General features: G+C 40.0%; 1 protein-coding gene across 1 annotated transcript in view; it reads left to right on the forward strand.

Moving 5' to 3' along the window:
* tusc3 (tumor suppressor candidate 3) overlaps window positions 1–21,424 on the forward strand; it is a 149,711-nt gene that overhangs the window by 76,919 nt on the left and 51,368 nt on the right. Inside the window, exon 2 of the mRNA XM_030351261.1 lies at window positions 17,830–17,999. Coding sequence (XP_030207121.1) covers window positions 17,830–17,999 — 170 coding nt within the window. The remainder of the gene's footprint in view (window positions 1–17,829; window positions 18,000–21,424) is intronic.

Below are 21,424 nucleotides of genomic sequence, written 5' to 3' on the forward strand. Positions count from 1 at the left end.
CTGAGCTGTTCTTGTTTTGCCATGTTTCATTTATCAATTGAGTGTGTGGGTGTGGGTGTGTGTGTGTGTGTTCCAAAACTAGCTAGTGGGAGTAACAGGATTATTATATAGATGGAGAAGCAGAGAGGGGGGTGAGCAAAACATATTGATAGACCACTAGTATTGCGCTTTCTCTCTTCACACCTCCCTCCCTCTCTCCCTCCCGCCCTCCCTCCTTCCATCTGTGCTTACTGGAGGAGAAAATAAATAGTTTTAACGGTCAGAGGCCTGGTCTGGGTTTACTTGTTGTTACTGTGTGTGTGTGTGTGTGTGTGTGTGTGTCATGAGGTTGCGCAGGTCATCCCTCAGCTACATTGTGGCTGTGGCCCTCATACCCCTGTCCTTGAGCAAGGCACCAGTCGTGGGTGTGTGGAGGTGCGATTCGATGGTTAACGTGAGGAGGAATAGTACTAGTTCTCAGTATCGATCCACCAGGGTCTGAGCCTACCCTGTGAACATGCCTAAATAAATGCAAATTAATTAGAATCAAATAAATTTGTATGGCAAAAAAAAAATCGTAATCGATCCGGGTCTGTGTGTGTGTGTGTGTGCGCACGTGGCATTCTTTATGTAAGCTGCCCTGGTTAAAAGTTAATAAACTAAATAATTAAGCTTTGATTCATCCTCTGTTGCTGGAGAAATGCAGATAAAGAGAGATGGGGGAGAGAGATGTCGAGTGAGGAATGAACGGATGGAGGGGAGAGGCGGGGGTTACAAAAGGGTGAGAGCTGAAGAGAGAATAAGATGTGGGAGATGTCAGAGAAAGCAACGGAGCGAGAGATGCGAGTGACCAAGGATGGGCTTGAGATGCCCTCTAGGGAGAGAGTGTCACACATGTTGGAGAGAGCGTCACTCATGTTGGAGAGAGCGTCACTCATGTTGGAGAGAGCGTCACACATGTTGGAGAGAGCGTCACTCATGTTGGAGAGAGTGTCACACATGTTGGAGAGAGCGTCACTCATGTTGGAGAGAGTGTCACACATGTTGGAGAGAGCGTCACTCATGTTGGAGAGAGCGTCACTCATGTTGGAGAGAGCGTCACACATGTTGGAGAGAGTGTTACACATGTTGGAGAGAGCGTTACACGTGTTGGAGGGAGTGCTACACGTGTTGGAGGGAGTGCTACACGTGTTGGAGGGAGCGCTAAGTGTGTTGGAGAGAGCGCTACACGCGTTAGAGAAAGCATTACACGTGTTGGAGAGAGCGTCACACATGTTTGAGAGGGCGTTGCAATTGTTGGACAGGGATGCCCAGCAAAGAAGGGCATTAATATCAGTCCAATGTGAGGATGGTGATTCAGAAGGCACTTGTCAGCCCTACGCACAGCGCCACTTGGTCCTCACATGAGGCTCATATTGACTTATATTATCACCAGGTGGTATTACCGGGTAGAGCGTGTGTACAATTAAGGCTTAGTCCTGATCGCAGCGACCAGGGTTTGATCCTGCCTGTGGTCCTTTGCTGCATGTCTTCCTCTCTATATCTTCCATGCCTTCCTGTCTATCTCAATCAAAAGAAATAAAATAAACAAAAATAAAGCATAAAAATGCACAAAAAAGTAAAAAGGAACACCTAATGTGTTTGAGGTGAGGTGGCAGGTTGGGAGTGCTAGCCTTGGGATGGGCGGATTGTCGGACAGGAGAGCACTGTAGCTCTGAGTCTGGAAGTCCTGGGCGAGGATCTGCTTAATGACTGGATGAAAGTGGAGATATAACTTATAACATACAACACTGAAATAAGGTAGGGAGCACCCAAATCAAAAAGTACGTCCAACCTCCATCTAGTTAGCAACAGGAGTCATGTATTTGATGTTTCTGAGCCCGCAGGACTGGCAAGAATTTTTCAGAGAGAGAGGGGACCTCACCTACATTAAAAACACACAGTCAGACAAAAGCTCTCCCTCACACCCAAAACCACCCATATCCTCCCCATACCAACCATTAGTTATTAGAAAATAAACAGTTACAGTTAGGGTCATTCATGTACACATAGACACAGAAAAGGAAAGAAACAAAAAAAATACAAATAATAATCAAGCAGGAGGAAAATAATGCACATGATTCATACAAATAATTCGGCTTCTATGCACATGATTAAGGAGAGACCGCTTAAACTAGTGAAAAGAGGAAATGGCTCTAAGAGACCTAGGTAAGCCATTCCAAGTAGAAGGGGCTTTACATTATAAGACGCTCTTCATAATTTCTTTGGCTATTCGTGGAACAAAAAGAAAATATGGTCCGTATATCGACTTAAGCTATAGGATGACCCAGGTGAAAAAATATTATACTCCAACTACACTTTTGAAAGGATGTACTAAGTACACTATAGTAGAGCCCGACCGATATATTGATTTTTGAGTGCCGATGCCGATGCTGTTATTTTCAGAGAAAGACTACGATTACAATTTAATCGGCCGATTAAAAACAAAACACAAAAAAGCATATAAAACATAGTTTTTGATACCTTAATTATACTTTAAACACTTTTGACGAATATGTGAATTGAATGCAGAACCTTTGAGTGTTTTAGAATACATTTACAGTCAAAAATTAGTGTAATGTAAAATGTAAAATAAATAACTAACTCCCAATGTGCTGCGCTCGTGAGCAGTGACTAAACCGTGCGTGCTGAGCAGTATGGTCTCACCGTTAGAGTCTACAGTATAACAAATTAACATGGCCTGGGACCTAAAGAAAAACAGGCACAACATGCTCAAACAACGCGTCTTGTGTACATTGGTGAGGTGAGCGCGCAGCTGCCTGAGCGAGCGTGCTTTCATGTTGTACGGTAAAATTCAATCTCCTCTTTTTTACTCCAGCTGAAGTTGTTAGTTAGCAAGGAGCGCAATCTGCAGGATACTAAGCGCAATAACATTTCTAAAAAAAAAAGAAATCGGTTGTAATCTGCGTCTTTTTGGCAGATGTTAAATCGGCAGGCTGATGAATGGGCACGAGTAGTAAATTCCAAACTCGAGTGATCGACGGAATTCCTCGAGGATCAATCGAGTACTCGTTTATACGAATCCATTTTTAGAATGCAACGCATCTGCAGCAGGAATAGGCCTAATGATGAACGGCAATATTACCAACCAAACATGTAATGCTTATTCTCCATCAAAACAGTCAGAGTTATCAGAGTAATCTTTATTTTTTTTTTCAAACGTTCAAAACAAATTTTCCTTGCAAAAATAAATATGCGTCTCACAATTTAAATCACGTCGAACCAAGGCCTGTAACGGTTTTAAAAAAAAAAAAAGTAGCCTAACCATTGCAAATAATTTAAAGCTGCAAATAAAATGGCAGCAAATGGACTATGGAAATACTCAGCGTTGTGACCTTCTCTACCCGGCCGGGATTACACACACGTCTTGCGGCGGTGAAAATAGCCGACACACTTGGTTTCTGCGGGTCTGCTTTCCCGAACTCACCGCTGTGTTTCAGGAGCATATGTTGCCGCATAGTACTTGTAGTACTCTGGTAGCTCGATTTCGCTTGGCAGATTTTACATTTCACCTTATGATCTCCTATTTCTTTAAAGTATTTCAATTCTTCACTGCGCTTTGCTTTAACCGCCATCTCTTAACTTTTTGAATTCTGGCGTGCCTGCACACGGCACTGCACGCGCCACACAGAAATTTCATTCATTTAATTTGCTTTGTGCCCACGGCATGCGTTAGTGGCATCGCACAGAGAATTGATACATTTGCCTCAGAAAACTTTGTTTGTGTGTGTATATGCAAACTCAAGTTTGCCTGTCCACCAACCGAGTTCATTTGTAACGAGGAGTACTCGAGTGATCGATTCCTCACGTCACGCCCATCCCTAATAGTTATACTTCAGTATACTCCAAGTGCAAATAATATGCTAAAATGGCACAACTTTTGACAACCTTTTGAGTGTACTGAAGTACACCAGTGAAGAGTATGATTTCTAGCATTCGAAACACACTTGCAGTACAATTGCATTGTATCACAAATGTGTTTGAAATATACTTAAAAAAGGCATTACAGTTCAATTGATATTAGTATAGAAGTCTACTTTGAACACACTATTATCATACTTCTCTCATATTTCAAATTAAATTCAAATACACTTTCTGACTATATTTAGTACTGCTGCCTGGATGATTTTAAGGGCCAGTTCCTCCTGAGTGAAAAGCTCCCCCAGTGCAGATGTCGACATGCCTAGTCACAGCAGTCTATGAAGGTATCAATGTAAAATCAAAGAAAGAAAATCTAAATAAGTTGAAATATGACAGAGGTTTGATAATAGTTTGTTCAAAATACACTTCTATACTCAGATCAATTTAAATCTAATGCCTTTTTAAATATATTTCAAACACACTGGTGATATAATACAATTGTACTGCAATGATTTCAAATGCTAAGAATAATAGTTAGGAGTATACTGAAGTACTTCTATAGTAGTACTTAAGGTATACTTTAGTACATTTTGGCATACTTGAATGTGACGAAATTAGTACAAAATACAATTACATATTAAAAGTATACTTAACCCCTAACCCTATCCTTTCAAAAGTATAGTTGAAGCGTAATATTTGTTATCTGTAAACGTATTTATCTCCACTGATCTACTGTCATGATTAAGATTAATCCAGAGCTAGGCACTGAAGCACTAAGATCATCTTAATGCTAAGTGCTTAGGTTAGTCTATTTAAGGGATTGGTACGTAAAGAATGGTTAACAATTATTCACACTCCAAAAATAAACAAAATAACACTTTTTGCCGGGATTTATTTGTTTTTGTCAGCGGTTTGTTTTATTAGCGTGACGAGACAACCGTCACTCGCTGAAAACAATATCCCGAGTTTGATAGCGAACAAATCAAATTGCATCATCTTAGGAGGTTCACGTGTAGCATATACTAAGAAGTATTATAGCAAGCTTTCCATAGCAAAATCATTTACCAAACACGGTGAGCTGCTACTGAAGCTGAAGATACCGCCAGTAACCAATGGTCAGCATGGTCAGAGCTGCTACTGAAGCTAAAGCTACCATCAGTAACCAAGGCAATCAGCGGTCAGTTATATCTGGGGCCACTACTGCAGGGCTGCTAATGAGGTAAAGTTAGATTGTGAAACCTAGCACACAAACAAATGGCCTACTAGAGGCTACCAACGCATATTTGTTTCAATAAAATCCTGGTTAAATTAACACACTAAAGATGACTACTGAGCCTTGTAACCGTTTATCTTACCTAAAGTAATGGAGGATTCGTCCTCTTGAGGAGACGCTGGTCCATCTTGGCCTTGTGAACACGGTACAGCGTCCGCCCTTTTGGTTCCTCCATGCTCAATGAGGTGCTTGATTCATGTAGCTCGAATTACATGGAATTATACACGGAAACATAATCCTCCCGCATTTCTTCAGACAATACGTGCGTGTAGTGTAGTCATACTTTTGAACGCCTTGGTGGCGTTGCGTCTTGGCCCGCTGAACAGCTTGCTCCGTCAGACACGCAACGCGGCTCAACATAACCACAGACTATATGGGTTGTAGCTAGGGATGTCCGATATTGGCTTTTTTGCCGATATCCGATATGCGATATTGTCCAACTCTAAATTTTCGATTCCGATATCAGCCGATACCGATGTCGATATTTGGGTTATTTTTCCTCAAACCTAATTTAGGTAACATTACATATCTCCTGTTGTAGAATTAACTTATTATTGTGATGCCCCACTGGATGCATTCTTGAATGCAACAAGGCTTTCCAAATGTTAACATTGTCTGTGCAAAATAAGAAAAATACTTCAACTTAATTTAAGGGAAAAGTGCCATGTTTTTTTTTTTTTTAATTTTTTTTTTTCAAAATAATCCGATACCGATATTGACCGATATTACATTTTTATGCTAATATCGGGCCGATAATATCGGTGGGCCGATAATATCAGACATCTCTAGTTGTAGCTGCTGCGGTAATGGGCCAATAATGGCGCATTAAATCGAAGAACGTTGCAGTGATTGGTTGCGCGCAAAATCATTAAAAAGAATAGAAAGTCATTAAAGAAGTATAGAATGCAGGTATTATTTGAACGGAGAAGTTTCGATGCTACTTGATAATGGGTTGTTTTGGTCGATACCTTAGTACCAACATCCAGCCCCTACAGAACCTGTACTATAATGTTAAATAGTTGTTCTGAACCTGACATACAGTACATAAAAATAAATTTCTATTCTGTAGAATAAGCAGTGATGAATTACTTCATATACACTTCCACTCTACATTATAGTATGAAAACATTATGCTAAAAGTACATGCCTTTGATGCCGAAATTGTGATATAAATGTATTTCAAATACATTTGAATACATTTTTATTGACAAAATGGAACACTTTAAAAGTACTAAATATGGTCAAAATATTTGAATTTACCGTATTGGTCCGAATATAAGACAGCCTTTTTTCCCTTCGAAATAGGTCCGAAAAAGTCGGGTCGTCTTATATTCGGGGTCTAGTATTCAGAGCACAGTTTCTCTTCTTCGCCTCTCCCTTTAAATGTCAATACACATTCGCGGCCGCAGGTGGCGCCAGGAATTTGTTCCGGGAAAAAGTAGTCCAGCGTCCTTAACAACCAGACCGTTACCAGTGTTTAAAGACAGGCTGACCATTTAGAGACAAGTGGCTCAAAAGTGGGTCAGGTCAATCAACAACAGCGGAGGAGCTATGATGCCTTTTTTTAAATGATGGTCGTCAATAAGGCAGAGTCAAGTAACAACTGCCAAGCTGCCAAGAAGTTTGGGGTCACGGAGTGTAACGTAAGAAGATGGCGAGCACCAAAACAACGTCTCGAAGATGCCAACAGTCAGCGCAAATCCTACCGTGGTCGTTTCAGTGAGGTTGACCGGAGTTTTTGAATACGTCAGAGAAAACACGCTTTGGGAGGAGCCGGTGGAAGTGGAGCAGCTGGGGAGCGATGACAGCGAGAGCGAACACAGCTGGGCAGAGGACGTGTGTGAGGATAGAGAGACATCGGAGGAGAAGTTTGGCGAGTTTTAGTTAAGTTTAGTTAAATATGTGGCCTGTATTTTCTCTTATTTAAAAATGTTCACAATGTTGCTTGATTATTGCTTGATATTAAATTTTTTTAATCATACTGTACATATTTTGCCTTGAAAGTGCCGTGGCCTTTACTGGCATTATTATTATTGTCATTAATATGACAAGTGTTTAATTCACTGTGTTTTTAATATTATTTTAAAATAATAAAAAGTTATTTGTACTGCAAATCTGGTCTGCAAATCTTTTTTTCTAAATGTTTGTGTTGAAAAACGGGGGGTCGTCTTATAATCAGGGTCGTCTTATATTCTGACCAATACAATATATGACAGAGGTATGATAATAGTGTGTTCAAAATTGACTTACATACTACTATCAATTGAACTGTAATACCTTTTTAATTATATTTCAAACACACTCGTGGTATAATGCAATTGTACTACAAGTGTGTTTCGAATGCTAGAAATCATACTTTTCACTGGTTTACTTAAGTACACTTAAAGGTTGTCCAAAGTTGTGCCAGTTTAGCATACTATTTACACTTAAAGTATACTGAAGTAATTCTATAGTAGTACTTGAGGTATGCCTTAGTACATTTTGGTATACTTGAATGCGACAAAATTAGTACATAATTCAGTTACATACTAAAAGTGTACTTAGTACATCCTTCAAAAGTGTAGTTGTAGTTTAATATTTTTTCACCTGTGCCCTTATCCAGAGCTGGTTTACCAGCACACAACGTTTAAAACTGAGCAAAATCTATATAATGTCAATCAATAGTAAAGTATGTGATATGATGGTTGATTCTTTATATTGAGTAAAACGTTCATGTTCCGCCATGTTGATGCACATCACTAGTTAACAATATGTCACCAACTGGGCTATCAAAATCTGGCCCCAGTCGCCAAAATGTTATCCCCATAATTCCTAGCGATCTGAACGCGCCATAAGTTTATGCATTTGAAGGGAACCAAAGAACAACTTAAATTTTTTAATAAAGTACTATTCAAGTGTTTTACAATACACTTTTAGCTAAATTAAAGTAGTACAGTAACCTACCACTAGAAGTATTTGCAATTGTGTACACTTTCTCACTGGAATACAGCTTAAAATGAAATTACAATAAAATGAACTTTATCTAAGTATACTTAAATCCAATTATAATGAAGTGAAAATTAAGTAAACTTCCAAAAGCATTTGAATTGTGTATTACAAAGGACTCAAAAATAAGTTTACTTTTCATAAGTACACTAAATTACGACTTTAAATATTTGCAACTTAGTAAACCTTTTCTAAGTACAAAGAAATACAGCTTAAAATGAACTTGTATTAAAGTGAACTTTATGGAAGTATGCTTAATACACTTCTAATGAAGTGAAATTAAAGTAAACTTTATGAAAGCATTTTAATAGTGTATCACAAAATACTTGAAAATAGGTGTACTTTTCATAAATACTCATAATAATTAAAATGAACTTGCATCAAGTATACTTAAAATACACTTCTGATGAAGTATAATTAAAGTGCACTTTAATAAAGCATTTTAATAGTGCCTTACAAGTGAAAATGAGTGTGGACTGAATTTCAGGTATGTCGTTTTTAGATGTATAAATAACTTTCATCTGCATATAGATGAATCTGACAGTCTGAGCAAATTTGTGGGAGATCATTTGTAAAGATGGAAAATAAAAGAGGCCCCAAGGAAGAACCCTGCGGGACACCCGTGTCAATTATTCTGGGCTGGGAGAGAGCAGAATTGACAGACACACTTTGACGACTGTAATGAAGATATGAGTCAAACCAAAGATCATCTGATTTGGAAAGAACAATGGCATACAGTTTGTCGAGAAGAACATAATGGTTGACCTTGTCAAACACCTTAGTGAGGTCAATAAAAATTGCACCAGTAGACCTTTTTAATTATTTATTCTATTTATTTTATTTAGTTATACTATTGAGAAAACCTAACAAGTTTGCCGAGCAGAAATACCTTTATTTTGAAAAAGATATTTTTTTATTATTTATTAAATTTTGTACGATATTGTTATTTTGAAAACAGTGCTGTACACATTTTTTAGTTCTTGTCTTTTTTATTCTAGTTAAATTGTGGATGTTTGAGTTGAGAAATAAACATTCTAAAATTATCAGTAATCTGTGCGCATTTTACCTTGATAACCAAGTAAGTAGACTCATGACACCATATGTTTATTATATCGCAATCGCAATATTGTCCACACTAATTGCAATATGACTTTTTCACCAAATTGTGCAGCACTAATTGGTAAATGATATGATGTTGTAGAGTGATTAGGTCAAAATCCAGATTGATTTGGAGTCAAGAGGGAGAGATCGCTAATATATTTAGACAGTTGCTTAAAAATAAGCTTTTCAATTATCTTTGCTATATTATTGATTATGGAAATTGACCTGTAATTGTTGACATCGAGTGAGTCACCACCTTAGTGTAATGGAATTACTTTTGCAAATGTCCACTTTAATGGAGTAACACAGGTAGAAAGTGATACATTAAATGAGTCACAGAGTAGGAATGTTAGTATGTGAACAGGGAGTTTAATAAACTTAATATCCAGACCATCAGGGTCAGCACCATTAGAAGACTTTATTTCTGAGATAGCCTGTTGAAAATCAGAGGGATGAAATGTTGAGAATGAGAATAGATTATTGTTAAAAGTATTTGTTGTGGTAGAATATAAAAGCTCAGATGACTGTGAACAATAAGTTGAGGAAAAGTGCTGGTTCAGGGCATTGGCCATTGAGAACGGGTCAGAGATAATGTTGTGAACTCCGAGTTTGTCTGTAAGACTTGTTGGTTTTGTTAATTAAAGAGTTACATTTCTTCCAGAATTGCCTAGGGTTTCTGATGTCAACTGATAAAGAATGTTTATAATAATTTGATTTAGAATTCCTCGTTTTGGTTATACAGGCATTTCTTAATTTCGTATATTCAGACCAATCACCTTTGTCATATGGTATCTGACCTAGGCCTATTTGTTAAAACAAATGTATCTAACACCATCAATACAAGGTAATTGACTACCCTTGACCTTAACAGAAGTCCATGGTTCATGGTTGTCCATGACCCTAAGAACCTCTGAAAGAAGTTCCAACATAAGGTATAATTTGAAATCTTGACCAGTTAATGCTTATTAAATCTTGGATGAAAGCCTCTGTATTAAGTTTTTTGCTCTGCCTTATCCTAATAACTTAAGGTGGCAAACGGGGTAGTCTTATTTTCCAAACACAAAAAACAATTGAGTGATCACTAAAACAAACAGGTAATACACCAGATTGAGATATTCTATTTGGGTGGGTAACCAAGATCCAGTCCAAAAGAGACTTGGACTTAGGAGTCGGATCAGTAATGAGTTGAGTAAAGTTTAGACTATTAAATATTTATTTTTTCTCATGGGAAGACGAACAATCCAGCCAATTACGATTGAAATCACCCATTAAAATCAACAAATTTGCGTAGTCTAAATAACTAATAGTAGCAAGGATACAATTTGTTGATTCAAAAGGGGAATTTGGCGGTCTATAGATGTTACCTATGGTTATTCGCTTTGTTCCATGAAATGCAATATTAACAAATAAGCATTCAAAATGAAAAGCTCTCTCCTTTGGCATAATTAGTTCAGAAGATAAGTGTGAAGAGATATAGGTGGCCACACCCCCACCTCGAGTAGCTCTGTCTGCTCTATACAGAGTATAACCATCAAGTTTAACATCAGCATCAGATATTTCACTATTCAGCCATGTTTCAGAAAGTGTAATAATGCTTGGCTTGTTGTAAGAAAGCCAAGCTCTTAGTAAATCAATTTTATGTGTCAAACTCCTAATATTTAAATGAATAATGAATAAACCTTTACCTATACTGATTTATCAAAGAAGAATAGACAGGAGGGTCGGGGAGAGAAGGCAAGATGACATTTACACACAGACATTTACATAAGCATACCTCCATGTACACACAAAGACACATAAACTGATCACACCAAAGCATAACCTAGAATTGTAATAATAAAAATAGAATGCAGGCATCATGTCGCAGAATATTAAATGACATATCGTTCATGTTTTCCTGTGTACAGACCTCATTATGAGACAGTAGGGATGGGCATTTGAAGAAATTTCCTTGATCGAGCATCGCTAGAGTTATCGATCAATTATCGATTAATCATTAACTTTTTTCTATAGGCTATATTGAAATTCCCGTTGGTTGAAAATACAAAATGCAGCATGTTTTTATCAATGAAATCCAACAATAATGTATGGGCCAACATTAATACAATACAGTTAACTTGAAGACCTACAACTCTTTAACAGTTTTAAAATAATAAATACAGGCATTAGCCTATAGGTTATAGGCCTATGCGGCGCTCGTAAAGTCCGAACAATGCGCCTACAGGCGCTCTTAAAGGTTTGGAAACGATTCAACAAGACTAAATCTGTAGCCTATTCCAATTATAATAAGTAGCCAACTTATCGGACAACAATAATCAAACAAAGGCAGTAGGCTAAAAGTGGGCATTAAACTGTATAACTGTTTTGAAAAAAAGGGGGAAAAAAGGCCGACATATAATGCCTATAGGCTGCAGCCGGCGCGCGGAAAAGGCTCGCAACAAAAAGATGAGCCACCCATTTACAAACAATTGCATGAACTAGTCCATCTAAAAGCAATACCTTATTGAACATATATAAGGCTGAACTTGTTGCTAAAATATCACAGTTTTGGCAAAATGTAACGACTCCAAGAGGCACCAAGCCGAAAGAAAAGCGGAGCGAGAGACAACACATTAAGAAAGAAAAGAGCGACTCACATACGGTGGTGACTGTCCCTACTGTCCATAGCATACAGTAACTCCAGCCTACATATTTTTGTTTAGGAATATAAGCATATTAACATGCTCGGGGGTCAGACGCGAACGCAGCCTTGTAACTGTCAGTCCAGCAGCAGAAAACACTCGCTCTGACGGGACCGAAGTTGCGGGGATATTCAATTAAATGCTTCAAGACTCACAGTATGCAACACAACGTCCTTTTGATCGATAACAATATAAATTGATCGACGCATTTCTTAATGATCAATTATCGAGCATCGATTAATTATGCCCATCCCTAGTATATAGGCTATAGCAAAATGAGAAAAGCTAAGTAGCCTAGGCTAAATACATTACACTCATTGGTAACAGTAGGTTAGGCTTCAATATGAAGCTGCATAAACAAATTAAAGAAATAGTCTATGCTCAGTACATTTCATTCATGGGTGACAGGCCTAGACAAATTAAGGCAAGGCAAGGCAACTTTATTTATATAGCACTTTTCATACACAAGGCAGACTAAAAGTGCTTCACATATAAACATTGTCATACAATAAAATAAAATAATAGATAAGTAAAAGAAAACATATGCAAAGAAATGGGTCAAATAGAAAGAATAGAAAAATCAAATCATTGTAGATTGTATTAGTCTGGTGTTAGTCTTGTCTCAGTCTGGTATCCGTCTGGTATCTGTCTGATCTTAGTCTGGTCTCACTCTGGTCTTTGTATGGTCTTTGTCTGGTCTTAGTCTGTTCTTAGTCTGGTCTCACTCTGGTGCTAGTCTGGTCTCAGTCTGGTCTTAGTCTGGTCTCAGTCTGGACTCAGTATGTCGTTAGTCTGGTGTCATTCTGGTGTTAGTAGGTTTTAGTCTTGTTTAGTCTGGTGTTAGTCTATGGAAGTATATCTGTCTCATCGGATTTGGAAAATAAAAAGCCATTGAATTTTAAGCATTGAATATTTATGCTTTGAAATAACGTGTCTGAATTGTTTGCCTCTAAAATGAACTCTTTAAATATTCAACAAATAATTTTCACCTTATTTTTCAATGCAAAACCTAATATTATCAAAACCTATTTAACCTAATATATATATTCAATGTAAAAAAATTCAACATGCAAAATTCAGATGCAAAATTCAATTCATAAATTTCAACTTAAATATTTTCCACATCCCAAAATTCCACATGCCAAATTCAGCTACAAAATTCATTGTATGAAATTCAGTGTTAACATCCGGCGACCCATGTAAGAACAATCAATTCTAGATGCTAGGATCAAGCAAGGAGAGTGAGCGGCAATTGGAGCGTCACTTCAGGGAATGCAATGGTGACCTTAACCTGTTGTACGATACCATATGCTCTTACGTCACATTCTGTGCTGATAGTGTTATTCCCACCAAACAAATTAAGATCTTTGCAAACAATAAGCCATGGATAACCAAAGACCTTAAGAACTGTCTCAATTTAAAAAAGTTTGCATTCATCCAGGGTGACCAGCAGAGAGTTAAAGAGCTGAAAAAGGAGCTAAAGCAGAAGACCAAGCTGGCCAAGCTCAACTACAAAAACAAAATGGAGGAGAAGTTCATCAGTGGAGATATAAGGCATGCATGGAGGAGCCTAAACACCATGATGGGCAGGAATAAGAACACTGCTGCAGTACATTGCCCAGACCCTGCTGCCTTTGCTGAAGAACTCAACACCTTCTATGCCAGATTCAACAACACTGACTCGATGGAGGAAATGGTCACTCTCCTATACCCCCCAGAATCTATCTGCATAGAAGAGAAGCGGGTTATATCCATCTTTTCCCATCTCCATTCCTCCAAAGCTCCTGGACCAGATGGGCTGAAGGGCAGAATACTGAAGGAGTGTGCAAGTCAGCTGGGCGGTGTAATGACGGAAATGTTTCAGCTCTTCCTAGATGCCAGTTTTGTTCCCAGGGCGTGGAAGGAGACCACCATCATCCCTGTTCCCAAAAAGCCCCAGGCTAAAGCTCTGAACGACTTCAGACCAGTGGCACTCACCTCTATCCTGTGCAAATGCATGGAGAGAGTTGTTGCAGGAGAGCTCACCACCACCATCGGTGAGAATCTGGATCCACTGCAGTTTGCCTACAAGCCAAAACGAGGTGTGGAGGACGCTACATTACATCTACTAGATACCATCACAAAGCACCTGGACTCCCAGAACTCCTTGGTCAGGATCTTATTCATGGACTTCTCGTCAGCATTTAATACAGTTAACATCAACACACTCCTGCATCGCCTTCAGCAGCTTCAGGTCAACCCAGCACTGACACTTTGGATCAAGGAGTTTCTAAAGGACAGACCCCAGCATGTAAAGGTCCAGGGTGTAACATCGTCCAACATCATCCTTAACACTGGAGTCCCACAGGGTTGTGTCTTGTCTCCCATCTTGTTCTCAATATACACCAATGAGATCACATGCAACATCAGTGGATTCAAGCTATTTAAATATGCAGATGATCTGGCCTTGGTGGCCAAACTGACAGATCAAAGCACCCTGTCCAAGTTCACCCAATATATCACTGAAATGGCCCTGTGGTTCAAAGAAAGCTCACTGCAGTTGAACATCAGCAAAACCAAAGAACTGTGTTGCCATAGGAGGAGGGCATCTAACACCCAACATCCACTTTCCTCACCTTTGACCCTGGAAGGACAAGTAGTTGAACAGGTGGTGAAGTTCAAATACCTTGGCACAGAGATCGACCAACGTCTGTCCTTTAGCCAGCATGCAGATGGGGTTTACAAGAAGGGACAACAACGTATGTATCTCCTGAGGAAACTAGACACCTTCAATGTCAGTAAAGACATTTTGTCAACTGTCTACCAATCTCTGGTGGAATCCATCATCACTTGCAACATTACATCCTGGTACGGCTTCCTCACAAACGCAAGCAAAAGCAGACTTAATAGATTAACTAAGCAAGCAAGCAAGCTATTAGGAATACACCAGAAAGCACTGGAGGATCTGTATATCCAGGCAGTGGGAAGGAAGACCAACTCCATCCTCTTAGATCCCTCCCACCCACTCCATCCTTGTTTTGATCTACTTCCTTCTGGCAGAAGATTCAGAATGCCTTTGGCCAGGAAAGCTATCTACAAAAAATCATTCATCCCCATAGCTATACACACACAGAACACTCATTCCTCAAAGAACTCACACAACTAACACACACACACACACACACACACACACACACACACACACACACACACACACACACACACACACACACACACACACACACACACACCTCCAAGCCTTCAGTCAAAAGACAATTTTCTAGTATGGCAACATACTAGACAATAAAGCTTTTTGAATCTTGAATCTTTTTGAATCTTGAATCTTGAATCTTGTTGGATACCCGACTCTGATCCGGGATGGCTTGTGCAACGTTGGTTTCAGCCATGTCAAACGGCAACAGCTGTGATGATGGGTCTTTCTTTCTTGATACAAACGTTAATTCTAAACAGCATTTTACACAGTAGCCTATAATAGGAAATGCTCAAAGGTAAATCAACGTAATTAAACACTGACTGTATCTTATGGGGAAAGAAGCAACGTTGGTGGACTGTACTTAACGCCCTATCCATTGTATGGGTCTGTAAAATGCTAATCAAATCAAATCAAATTTATTTATTAAGCACATTTAATAACAAGGTACGAGGGGGCGGTATTATGTTTTATTTATGTTTTTTATTATAATGCACAGTTGTTTTTTACATCAGTTATCAAATAAACAATGAACCTTTATGTGAAGTTTGTGTGATTACAGAGACTTGGGTGGATTTGCATGCAGCTTAAGGGTAATTGTAGTGGGTTAAGTGCCCCATTTATTAGGGCACAAATTCGGGGCGATCCGAGGTCGAGCTGGGTGATTAATCGATTTTTAATCTTAATTTGAATTTATGGTTTAGGTCAAATATATTGGTTGCCAAAGTCTGTTGTAACCAAAAGCAGCAGCAAAACATATTAATCCCAACATCTTAAACTGAGGCACGCAGCAGAGTGGGAGATGTTTGTTATTTATTTTTCTTTTGTGAATCATTTTTATTGTTTTTATTATAAAATCCAAACTTAAAAAATATTTATATATTAATCGTTCATAGAAAAATAATCGATTCAAATCGATAATCAGGGTTTTGTAGGCCAAATCGCTCAGCCCAAGGTCCCTTTTCCTAGGTTTGGTGTGATGCTGGGGCGATCTGAAGCCTGCTGTAAACTGTGCAACGAGAGTGCAGAGCCGCTCTTGTATCATGTATCATGCCACTCATATCAGGCATTTGCCTCAGCTACTCAACATGCTATTGCCCGGTGTCACAAAACAAATGCACCCCTTACGAGTGATCGATGATGGTACAGATTTCACGTTTGTTGCGTGCATGTTTCCGCACATGAACGACTTCATGCCTGTCTATGCTTCAAAATCGTGCATGTTGAATTAATTGTGCAACAGCGGAATTCGGTGTAATAGCCGTTGTCGCTGGACATGGCTAAAACCTGCTTTGCACATGCCTTCCCGCATCAGAGTCGGACGGGTATCGAATGAGGGATGCTCTTATTCCTCTCGCTCTCCTTGCTTGACCGCAATCTATCATCTAGGATTGAAATCTCTTCCTTGGGTCCCCGGATGTTAACATTGAATTTCACATATTGAATTTTGCAGCTGAATTTGGCATGTTGAATTTTGGGACGTGGAAAATATTTTTATCTTTAGTTTTATACATTGATTTTTGCATCTGAATTTTGCATATCGAATTTTCTAAAGTTGAATATTAGATTTTGAAAGATGAAAAAGATCATAGATGAAAAATTCAGATCCGTTATTTAAATGCATTTCCGTGTTCTGTGTTCAAAATTCAATTGCTTTTTATATGCAAAAACAGATGAGACACATTTATACCCATATTAGTCTGGTCTCAGTCTGGTCTTAGTCTGGTTTTAGTCTGGGTTTAGTCTTGTCTCAGTCTGGTCTTAAAGCGGTCTGTGTTTGTTAACAGCAGGCGGTTCCAGGCAGTTGTAAACATTTTATCTTTTAAGTTGCAAACCGCGGTGGGGCGGAGCAACAGGGGCAATCAATGTTTCCGAATTGCTTTAAAGATCCGTAAAGTGAATGTGTCCTGATGGATGAAGAAGCCCATCCGTCGGTGGGTGGATTATTTTGTCTGTTATACGGCTTTCCAAGGGAAAACGGGGGAGGGAATGTCTGGGAGACGCAGAGACAGATTCTGCGTCAGAGATCGCACTTGGAGCATTCCCCTGTGTTGATATCAATATCTTTATGGAAAGAATAATACAACCCCCTACTGGGATCCGGTAGAGCAATTTGTGTATTTGTGTGTGTGTGTGTTTGAAGAAGGGCCGAAGGAAGAGGAAGAGCGAAGAGAAGATAATGTATTAACTATAGAGGAGTGAAATGGAGAATACATTATTACTTTTTGATGGACATGCAAATGCATGCATGTGTCCCACACCACAATCATGCGAGTAAAGAATGTTTCCTCATAAATGCACACACTCACACACACACATACACACCTAGAAGCACGCACACACACTTTCCTACGTGACCTATATTATGAGATCACCAGGCTGTGTGTGTGGGTGTTCTTTACCTTATACATGTTTTGACCTGAAGCCTGAGTGGATGTAATCATCAACGACACTCCCCTGCAGAGCTGTGTGCTCCTGCATCCCTTGACCTTGACTAGTGTGTTCATGTAAAGCATGAACACACTAGCAGCATCAGTTAACTTTTTATTTCTCAAAGCTACTACTGACTGATGCTGACAGATGACTTATCACAATGTTTTCTTGTCTTCTTTTCATGTGTTTCTCTCAGATACCAAACCGACCACAGCGATGTAAATACCGTCTGATAACTGATCTCATCCTCTGGTATGTTCCCTCAGAACCTGCTGTCGGAGAAGGTGGAGCAGCTGATGGAGTGGTCCTCCAGGCGCTCTGTGGTCCGCATGAACGGAGACAAGTTCCGGCGCTTCGTCAAGGCACCGCCCAGAAACTACTCGGTCATCGTGATGTTCACTGCCCTGCAGCCGCAAAGGCAGTGCTCCGTCTGCAGGTACACACCAAACACAACGCACCCAAATCAACACACGCACACAAAAATCCAGACACACACACACACACATACACATACACTTATTACACATAAACGTAAAAATGAACACACACACTCACAGATGAGCAGACACACGTACAAATCAACACACACACACAAATTAACTCACTTATTCAACCACTCACTCACTCATTCACTCACAAATTAACAGTGTTGGGCGTAACGCGTTACAAAAGTAACGCGTTACCGTAATATATTACATTTAGGCAGTAACGGAGTAATACAACGCGTTACTAACTATATTTCGGTAATATTATTACAGCTACTGAGTCCGGTAACGCGTTACAATCATGGACACAATAAAAGATGGACCACGGACTGGAAAGTGGCCGCCCATTCATTCCTATACAAACTAGGGATCGACCGATATGGATTTTTTAGGGCCGATACGATACCGATATTTTTTCATCAGCCTTAGCCGATACGCCGATACGCCGATACCGATATTTAGAGCCGATACTATTTTTTTTTTTTTTTTTTTTTGCTCCCTCAATCATAGAAATTACACTGATAACAAATGTTACAAGTCTCAATTAAAAAAAAGGAACATTTATTGAACTTCAATATAAAAAACTATATTTAACAAATAGTAAAAACAGGTGAGGTAGGACAAGTAAAAAAAAAAATAAAATAAAAAAAAATAATAATAAAAAAAAAAAATCGGCGAAAATCGGCCGCGTATCGGCCGATACCGATACACGTAAAAAACGCGAATATCGGCCGATAATATCGGCCGACCGATATATCGGTCGATCCCTAATACAAACTGCTCAGTGGCGCAGGGTAACATACAGGAGCGATTTGCTTCCGCGTTATGGGGCCAAGACACGTGGCCTAGTCCGTGACGTACCGGATGCAGAAATATAGAACGCATGCGTGCCCATCCCCCCACTCCGGTCCAACAACAATATAAAATGATACCGTAATGCACCTGTTCTTTGTCTTTGGATCTTTTGAATAAATGGATCAATACATGATGAATCACAATGATCGCAAGCAGAGGACCGTGAGAGTTATTGAGCAGCAGATGAACCAGTCCAAAAATCGGACACGTTAACGGAGCACTGAACTAGGCCCTCTCGGATGCCATTTGTTTCACTACGACTCCTTTCAGCTGCACACCCCTCTTCCCCAGCGAGATAACGGCTAATAAAACGCTTGAGGTGGCGTTTTGAAAAGAAAAAACGTACATTTTTTAGGACATGGCATGAAGGTAAATTTTTGCGGAGACACATTCCTGTTCCCCACTTGTATTTGAGTGAACGGAGATATCTACTTCTGGGTCCCATGATTTGAGGGACCCGTCCACAGCCCGCTTAAACAGCTGCAATACCAGGCTTGGCCGCTGAGCACTGGTGGATTGCGGAAGTATGCAGTGTTCCTGGGGGCTTGGTTACAATCCGAGCCACACAGACTCCAGTCCTTGTTTGGCTGTATATTTTGTCTATTAAAGGTCCCATGACATGCTATTTTATGCATTCTTTAATATAGGTATTAATGGGCAACTAACACAGTATTCAAAGACGTTCCCGAAATTCAGCCGTGGTGCAGAGTTACAGCCACTCCGAGCCAGTCGCACATTGAGCTTCCCCCAAATGCGCTGTTTTGGTGTCTGTAGCTATAATGCAAATGAGGAGGAGCGAGGCGGGTCAAGGAGGAGGGTGGGGGTGTGGCCCTGAGCAGCTTGCAGCCACGGTACCATGCGCTCTGTTTACAGTGGATGTATCGCAATGGCGAGGCGCACACAGCCTTTAGCCGTGTTCTGTAAATATTCTAGAACACACGGGAGTCCTGGAGCTCTATATCTAAATATTATCATATAGCCTACAAAGATATCTATATCATATAATATATATTATCACGGCCAAAATCTGTGTGAGCCGATATCATGAATCTCAAACGACCGCGTTGGGTTCTCCGACGTTCCTGGTTCTTCAACGTCCTCATCAATGTGAATTAGACTGAACCGCGACAAGGAGGAGAAAGGGATCGTTGCCGGGCAGCGCTTAGGCACCTCCGCCTCCGGCGGTGGTCCCTCAGCGGGGCTCAAGCGGGAGACATTCGCCGCCAACAATCCCTTTCTCCTCCATGTCACGGTTCATGTTCTTGAGGGAGTCAAAGCCAAAGTTCCTTCCCCCCAATTCATTCTCAACCTTGGCTGAGATAACCCCCAATACGAGTCTCGTTGTAGAAATACCAGAGACGAGAGTCCGACGTGTTATGCGCCATAACACCAAAAGCAGAACGGTTATCCAAATAACAAGAAAGTGTACAACACTTGCGTTACAGTCCTGGAGCTTTATATCTAAATAATATCATATAATACATAGAAATCTATATCATTTCATACATATTATCACAGCCAAAAGCTGTGTGCGCCTCCAGACGATATTATGAATCACAAACGACTTTGTCGGGTTCTGCGACGTCTCTGGTTCTTCCACTTTCACCTCAACCTGAAGTCGACTGAACCGCGCTCTGCCTGCTGCCGGCTGCCCGCTGCCGGGCGATGGTGCCTTGCGGCAACCGGCGGCATGTCGCAGTTCATGTACTTCAGCGAGTCAAAGCCAAAGTTCCTTTCCCCCAATTCCTTCTCAACCATGGCTCAGATAACCCCCACAACAGTCTCGTTGTGGAAATACAAGACACGTCAAAGAACCGACAAGAAACACTTGCGTTACAGTGTGTGTATTCACACACACACACACACACACACACACACACACACACACACACACACACACACACACACACGTGGCGCACGGTCGAGTCTCATTGGCGGGCCAACGTCTCTGGGCGGGCCAGGCAGAGTAAGGGGAGGAGCTGAGATTCTTGGTGACGTTCTAAATACAGACATTCCAAATCAGCGCACTTGAGCCTCCGTTTTTTCAAAGGCGAGCAGAACAGCTAGTGCTCGTTTTACACCAAACGCAAGTTTTAGCCACTGGGGGATCATAGGCAGGCTAGGGGAATTCATATTTATATTAGGAAACCTCATAAAGTGAGATTTTCATGTCATGGGACCTTTAAGACTTTGTTGTTTGGTCCTAACCAAAACATTAATAGGCTCTAAGCATAAGTTCCTTGTAAAGTCTCTGTGGGACTGAAATGTTGAATGTGTTTCATTATTTATGCTGTTCTCATGCTCTTTTTTATTACTGCTATTTACTGCTATTTCAGGGCAGGATATATGCTCAGGTTCTAATACTTAATGGTCCATACTTAATTACAAAACATGCCCTGTCTGGTGGCTGTTAGACGTCATTTTTGAAGTGCACTTTTATTTTATTATTATTTTATGAAAATAAAATGACACTCGGCAATGACTTCCAATTGGATTAAGGAGCATTAACTCTATTAGAAGT

The sequence above is a fragment of the Gadus morhua genome, chromosome 3 (assembly GCF_902167405.1).
Source record: "Gadus morhua chromosome 3, gadMor3.0, whole genome shotgun sequence".
Classification (NCBI taxonomy): Eukaryota; Metazoa; Chordata; class Actinopteri; order Gadiformes; family Gadidae; genus Gadus; species Gadus morhua.